The sequence below is a fragment of the Salvelinus fontinalis genome, chromosome 3 (assembly GCF_029448725.1).
Source record: "Salvelinus fontinalis isolate EN_2023a chromosome 3, ASM2944872v1, whole genome shotgun sequence".
Lineage (NCBI taxonomy): Eukaryota > Metazoa > Chordata > Actinopteri > Salmoniformes > Salmonidae > Salvelinus > Salvelinus fontinalis.
Window position 1 is genome coordinate 40,274,202 of NC_074667.1, and position 7,517 is coordinate 40,281,718.

A 7,517-nucleotide genomic window follows, 5' to 3' on the forward strand; every position below is an offset into this window, starting at 1 on the left:
TTGGGATGCTCTGGATCGACGTGTACGACAGCATGTTCAAGTTCCCGCCAATATCCAGCAACTTCGCACAGCTATTGAAGAGGAGTGGGACAACATTCCACAGGCCACAATCAACAGCCTGATCAATTCTATGCAAAGGAGATGTGCTGGCTTTTTAAGGCAAATGGTGGTCACACCAGATACTGACTGGTTTTCTAATCCACACCCCTACCTTTTTTAAGGGTATATGTGACAAACAGATGCCTATCTGTATTCCTAGTCATGTGAAATCATATTTTAGGGCCTAATTTATTTATTTAAATTGACCGATTTCCTTATATGAACTTTAACTCAGTAAAATCTCTGAAATTGTTGCATGTTACATTTATTTTTATCATTCTACTGTATTTCTGTGGCGGAGACATGGACCAGCTGTGTAACGGTAGGGACTTACGTCCGTTAGTCCATACATCACTATTCCCTTGAAGTGTGAAACTTACTGTCTTAAGAAAAATTGGAACAGGCCAAGAACATAAACATTTATTAGGTTTATGTATCAGTCTTTTGCATATGTGGAATATATTACAAATAGAAAACATTGCAAAAAAAACAGGCACGTAGATACATACAGTATGCATTTTTCACGTAGCCTCAAAGGTTGTTTGCAGTATACACTGGGTGTACAAAACATTATGAACACCCACTCCATGAGCCTGACCAGCTAAAAGTTATGATCCCTTATTGATGTCACTTGTTAAATTCACTTCAACCAGTGTAGATGAAGGGGCGGAGACAGGTTAAACAAGGATTTTTGAGACATGGATTGTGTATGTGTGTCATCCGGAGGGTGAATGGGCAAGACAAAAAAATGGAAGTGCCTTTGAACGGGGTATGGTAGTAGGTGCCAGGCGCACTATTTTGTGTCAAGAACTGCAATGTTCTTGGTTTTTCATGCTCAACAGGTTCCCGTGTGTATCTAGAATGGTCCACCAACAAAAGGGCATCCTGGGGGTGCAACTCAATATTAGGAAGATGCTTAATGTTTTGTACACTCAGTATATATTCCTATACTTAAGCAGGCACAAGGGGGTGTGGTATATGGCCAATATACCACGACTAAGAGCTGTTCGTAGGCACGACGCATCGCAACCCTTAGCTGTGGTATATTGGCCATATACCACAAACCCCCGAGGTGCCTTATTGCTATTATAAACTAATTACCAACGAAATTAGAGCAGTAAAAATAAATGTTTTGTTATACCTGTAGTATCTGGTCTGATATACCAAAGGTGTCAGCCAATCAGCATTCAGGGCTCAAACCACCCAGTTTATAATAGTTACTTTGACCCATCCCTCATTCAAACCTGTACATCTTTTCTCACAACTTTACATTTTATGATGAATAAATACGTTGAGCTTGTTCATTATAAAGTTACAGTATGTAACAAAACAAAATAAAAAAATGCTACCTTGATTGCCAGCTAATGTGTAAATCAAGCTAAATCAATATTTTTTGGTTGATTTAATCTTATTCCAAGCCCAGTATATTTGATTAACAAGCTGATGAGCAAAACCTGCTTGAAAGTCTTAAACGCTCCAAAGCAGGGTTCCCCAACCAGTGGGGGATTTTATTTGGTCACCCAAGTTTTCTGAGCAAAAATAATAATTTATATATATATATATATATATATATACATACACACACACCAGTCAAAAGTTTTGGACACACCTACTCATTCGAGGTTTTAATTTTACTATTTTCTACATTGTAGAATAATAGTGAAGACATCAAAACTATGAAACAACACATATGGAATCGCATAGTAACCAAAAAAGTGTTATACAAACCAAAATATATTTTAAACTTGAGATTCTTCAAGTTGGCCACCCTTTGCCTTTATGACAGCTTTAAACACTCTTGGCATTCTCTCAGCCAGCTTCACCTGGAATGCTTTTCCAAAAGTCTTGGTGTTTCCACATATGCCGAGCACTTGTTGGCTGCTTTTCCTTCACTCTGTGGTCCAACTCCTCCCAAACAATCTCAATTGGGTTGAGGTCGACGGATTGTGGAGGCAAGGTCATCTGATGCAGCACTCCATCACTCTCCTTCTTGGTCCAATAGCCCTCCTTTAGTCCTGTTGAAAAACAAAATGATAGTCCCACTAAGCGCAAACCTGATATGACATATCCCTGCAGAATGCTGTGGTAGCTATGCTGGTTAAGTGTGCATTGAATTCTAAATGAATTACTGACAGTGTCACCAGCAAAGCACCCCCACACCTCCTACTCCATGCTTCACGGTGGGAACCACACATGCAGAGATCATCCGTTCACCTACTCTGCATCTCACTATGACACAGAGGTTGGAACCAAAAATCTCAAATTTGGACTCAAATTTCCACCGGTCTAATGTCCATTGCTCGTGTTTCTTGGCACAAGCAAGTCTCTTCTTATTATTGGTGTCCTTTAGTAGTGGTTTCTTTTAAGCAATTCGACCATGAAGGCCTGATTCACACAGTCTCCTCTGAACAGTTGATGTTGAGATGTGTCTGTTAGTTGAACTCTGTGAAGCATTTATTTGGGCTGCAATGTCTGAGGTGCAGTTAACTCTAATGAACTTTTCCTCTGCAGCAGAGGTAAGTCTGGGTCTTCCTTCCCTGTGGCGGTCCTCATGAGAGCCAGTTTCATCATAGCGCTTGATGGTTTTTGCGACTGCACTTATAGAAACATTAAAAGTTCTTTAAATTTTCCGCATTGACTGACCTTCATGTCTTAAAGTAATGATAGACTGTCGTTTCTCTTTGCTTATTTGAGCTGTTCTTGCCATAATATGGACTTGGTCTTTTACCAAATAGGGCTATCTTCTGTATACCATCCCTACCTTGTCACAACACAACTGATTGGATCAAAAATAAATTCCACAAATTAACTTTAAACAAGGCACACCTGTTAATTGAAATGCATTCCAGATGACTACCTCATGAAGCTGGTTGAGAGAATGTAATGAGTGTGCAAAGCTCTCATCAAGGCAAAGGGTGGCTACTTAGAAGAATTTCTTGGGGGGGTTTTTTAGTAACTTTTTTGGTTACTACACAATTCCATAGTTGTAATGTATTCACTATTGTTCTACAATGTCAAAATAAAGAAAAAAAAACATTGAAATGAGTAGGTGTGTTCAAACTTTTGACTGGTAGTGTGTGTGTATATATATATATATATATATATATATTTGGACATAAAAAAAAACTAAAAAAACATCAAATCAGCTCCAAGTGATTGAAATTTCAGAAATCTGTTCCAAAGTATTCTCATGTGGCAAAAAAGAGAGCTATGTAACCGTGCACAAATGTAAGCAAGGTTTGAAATTATTATGCTTTCGTCAAATCTTATAAATGTTTGGGCTTCTTGCAGTGATTTTGCAGTCTACAAATAAATTGTAATTATGTTCCAACCACCTGACATTCCGCAAGAACAAAAAAACAGCCAGCAGCTGAATCATGTTGATGATCCTTTCTCTAAAAGTCAGACCACTGAATTGGTTTACACATTTTTTTCCTAAGCTACGAAGACCATATTAAACAATTGCAACAATAAAAATAAAAAAAATGGAGAAGATCCACGGTAGTCGCTACAGCAGTGAATTCAACCCTGACCTCCCAGTGTCCAATCAAACAATCTTACATTCTGTCATCTTATTATTTTGATAGATTCAGAAACATCAACATCAGAGCCATCCATATAGCGATATCTATATAAGCACTCCTACTCTAAGTTGCTCCTCATGCATCCTGGGGTTGCTGCCTGTCTTCTAGGAGGCGCTGTTCCACGCGCTGGGCGATGCGCATCAGGTCCTTCAGCACGCTGGGACGGTCCTCCAGCTCCTCATGGAGACACCGAGCAATCTCCAGCCTCCTGTAGTCCTCTGGACGGACCAGGCGCCGCACTACCTGGAGGGCACGCTCCTTCAAGCTGAGGACTGAGGGGAGAACACACATACACAGATATGACATAGTTGTTAGATTAAAGAATAATAGTCCTTATGTGTGTTCTCAGTGCAGAGTAGTAGTAGTAGTAATAGTAATAAAATAAAAAATAATGTGTGCTGATCAAAACACAGAACAATGATCTACCAGTCATAATCCCCAGTGACCCTGCTGTTACACAGGGAGTACAATCGCACTAAAGTGCCATAAAGGTCCAAACCTCTTAGCAGAGATGCCCACATACAGGGAGATGACACTATTATCGGTGTACAGATGATACAGGTCAAAGGAGAATTCAAACCTGATGTTTCTCTCTAACCTGGTAATGTGATGTTAACCTGGACAGCCTGTCCATTCTCCATTGGTTTGGGCAGGAACATCTCTTTACTATTCGCCTTCAGCGCCTCATCTGTTTCTGCATCTCTGAACATCCAAGGATGACCTGATAGAATAAAAACATGGAAAGGCATAAAGACGATAGATAAACACCAAGAAGACCAAATACAGCATGACAAACAAATAAATGCATATGTGTAACACTTGTGTGAAAAGAACCAGGCGTAACTTTGCTAAACTGCGCACTGTAAGGGTATATCTTTATTTTTTGAAAGATTCTCTCGCTTATTTGAGAATTAAGTTCCAAAATGTTTCCAAAATAGTATCAAAAGTGAGGCGTATTTGCGTGTAGACAGAGCATCGGGATTGAACCAATGATATGTATTAAGCCTAGACGAAGGCTCCCTGTGAGTAGACCGAGGCCAATAAAGAGTGATAGAAATAACATGTGTTTCAGTAAGGTTCACCAAGACAACTGACAGCGGAGAAGATGGTGGAGGCGGATGTTTTGTTTGAAACTGTGGAGATGAGAGTAAGAAGGATTTGACTGCAGTGGCGAACAGGAAGGAAAACGTGAGAAGTGGTTGTGAATCTAGTAAAGTCAAGCCTTGCTCTGAATCTTTTTTTTCGTTGGATTGAGGGTTTTGGACCGTTGGCGTTATCTGGGAGATCCGTTTGACGTCTCGATGAATATTATAGATGCATTGGATAAGGTTGCGTCAGAGAGGATAACAAGAAGTGGGCTTTTTTTTGTGTGTCGAGGAGCATAAGGAGCGTGCTTTACAACTGAAAAATATACCAGATAGGAATGTGTCTAAACCCCTGCAGTGTGGTAAATGTAAACTATTTGGGCATGTGTCAAGTGTATGTAGACAATAGGAGTATCGTATGCCAGTTGAGGCGAAATGCTGCAATTGTGGTGGCGAGCATGTGCCCGGATTCATGAAGTGCCCTGTTAGGGTGAAGGAGACAGAGGTGGCAAGAGTAAGGGCCGTCCACCATGTCTCCTATCCCGAGGCGTTGAGACAAGTGGAAGAACGTTGAAGAAACCATGGTAGTTGGATTAGAGAAAGCAGGAAATGTTACTCGGCAACAGGATTCTGATATGTTGCATGTTTAAAAGGTGGACTTTGTATCGTTTATTGCATTGGTTATAAACTGTACAGCGCAGTCTGAGAAAATCTGAGAAAAAAGGCATTGTGAGCGTGGCTTAAAGTTTTTTGGGCATATGGGGTTTTACAGCAGAGGCATTACAAGGAATCCTGTCGATGGATGTTAAGTCCTCACAGGCTCGGGGATGTGATTTGGACTATGACAAAGAGTGGTGTTGGGTTTTTGGATTGATATTGTATGTTCTTTTCCCCCATTTCACCTTTTTTTTTCGTTCACTACACGTACAGCAGTTGGCGGCATGCACTTTTAACGTTTGTTTGCGGACCGAAATAATACCAGAGAAGAAGACTGACAGGGGTGGGCGCTGTTTTGAAGCCAACGCGCAACCATTTTGGTAACGTTACTCCATTCTAAAACAACATTTCGAAGCTATATGAATTCCTTTATTAACAATGAACTTATATTACAGACACATTAATGTATACTTGGGTTATTGACAGCTATTGATTACCAATTATTGAATTAACAGAAAATCTTACACTTAACGTTACTCGCTGTGGCTTATTTGCTAACTGGTGCTAGCCAAGCTTCTACCTACCTACGAAGGTGTTCATTTTCATTCCTTTTCCTGGCTGTAAAATATCGTAGGGTTGAGGTTCCCCGCGGAAATTAATCCATACTGGTCGCATGATTCGAGGACTCCGGTTACAAAACACTGCAATCGACGGTATTCCGCTTTTCAGAGACCTTACCAACGGGAGCTGTTCTTCTCCCCCTTGAATCTCTTGAGGCATAATTTGACGTTAGCTAGCAACAACAACAAAAAGTATAAATTGATCTAGCAGCTGTAGCTAACAAGATATGTCTTGAAGAAAGTATGATAAACATATAGTCATAAACGCGACATTATAAAAGTAACTTATTTAAAGTTGTTATATCTTGTCTTTTCATGCCAGCCAGCAAGTCGCTTTTGTTTGTTATGTAATTATTTTCCGGTTGAGGAGGGCGTGGAAAGAATGTCTTCACTGAGTGGTCCGTTTTACTGTCAATCAATGGCTCCTGACCAATTACTTACCTCACACAATGTACATTTTTGATACAGAAGACCTTCTGATGTCTATTTAGTTATTATTACTTACTTATTGGGAAATAAAGAAATCGTGTGAATTGTAAAGCAGAAATATTATGACTTGTAAAGCAGAAAACTTGTTAAGTTGTTTTCTAAATGAGCAACATTTTTTTATACCCTACAGTGGAATTTTTGAAATGCTGTTCACACGGAGAAGACATGCAGATGTATGCAAATAAAATGATAATCTCGTCCAACCAGCTGGCTCTGAGTTGTCTCTATATGCTGTAGCAATCGAGCCTAAGGATGAGGTTAATAAAATGTTCGCACAATTACCCTCTTTAGAAGTGAAGGGAGCTTTTTGACATTGCTCTTATATGATTGTTGCAATTTTGCATCTATTTTTGTAGTGAATACAGTTTGACATGTCTGTCATTACAAGCAGGCCAACAACATACCTCTCCTGGCAGCACTTGCAGTGCCTCATGTTTTTAGTTTTTTTGCATCACAAAATGGCTGACTGGGTACATAAACAGGCATTTGAGTCACCTAAGTGGTCAACACTTTATCAGGCATACACTGTATACTCATTTTCAATAAGCCACATGGCTCGGTGTGAATGGATTTGGAGTGCAGCCTGAGTGCTGTACTGTATTTTATCAAATGTGTTGTTTGGATCGTATTGTATTTCCCTATGCTGACTGTGTACATAGGCTTATTACACTATTCAGCTTCCCCCACTCCCCTTTTCCAGAAGTTGCTCTCTCTGTGAAATGTGAAAAATGAATGCTTAAAGCCAAACCCTCAAAATAGTCAAAAGATGTTAATGGTCGACCGTACCCGAAGTGGAGAGGTGATTAATAAAGCCAGATTGAAAGAGCCCTTACGGCAGAGCCTGATGCTTGCATTCCCAGACATTGAGCGCAGCAGCAACACCAGCAGCCAGATACTCATCTTGTGTGTGCAGAATAATTGGGGCATTAATTGACACAATAGTTCCTAAAGTGTAGAAAAAGGCTAAGAACAAGGTGCACAGT

The 7,517-nt window shown here is 40.0% G+C and overlaps 1 protein-coding gene across 2 annotated transcripts; it reads right to left on the reverse strand.

Moving 5' to 3' along the window:
* Nucleotides 1–504: 504 nt before the first annotated feature.
* vhl (von Hippel-Lindau tumor suppressor) lies at nucleotides 505–6,602 on the reverse strand. Of its 2 annotated transcripts, XM_055915517.1 has the most exons (4): nucleotides 6,010–6,602; nucleotides 4,282–4,404; nucleotides 3,746–3,955; nucleotides 505–2,114 (listed from the first exon to the last, which is right to left on the reverse strand). In XM_055915517.1, the coding sequence occupies exons 1-3, from the start codon at nucleotides 6,203–6,205 to the stop codon at nucleotides 3,759–3,761; spliced, it is 516 nt and encodes a 171-aa protein (XP_055771492.1). In that variant the 5' UTR covers nucleotides 6,206–6,602; the 3' UTR covers nucleotides 505–2,114; nucleotides 3,746–3,758. The 2 variants fall into 2 exon arrangements, with proteins under 2 accessions (XP_055771492.1, XP_055771491.1); XM_055915516.1 differs by having other exon boundaries at nucleotides 505–3,955.
* Nucleotides 6,603–7,517: the final 915 nt, after the last annotated feature.

Coding starts and splice junctions, on each gene's coding strand:
- vhl (XM_055915517.1), bottom strand. CDS start 6,205: ATGCCTCAAGAGATTCAAGGGGGAGAAGAACAGCTCCCGTTGGTAAGG. Junction 4,405..6,009: donor GAAAATGAACACCTTCGTAG/GTAGGTAGAAGC, acceptor TTATTCTATCAG/GTCATCCTTGGATGTTCAGA. Junction 3,956..4,281: donor GGTTAACATCACATTACCAG/GTTAGAGAGAAA, acceptor TTCTCCCCTCAG/TCCTCAGCTTGAAGGAGCGT.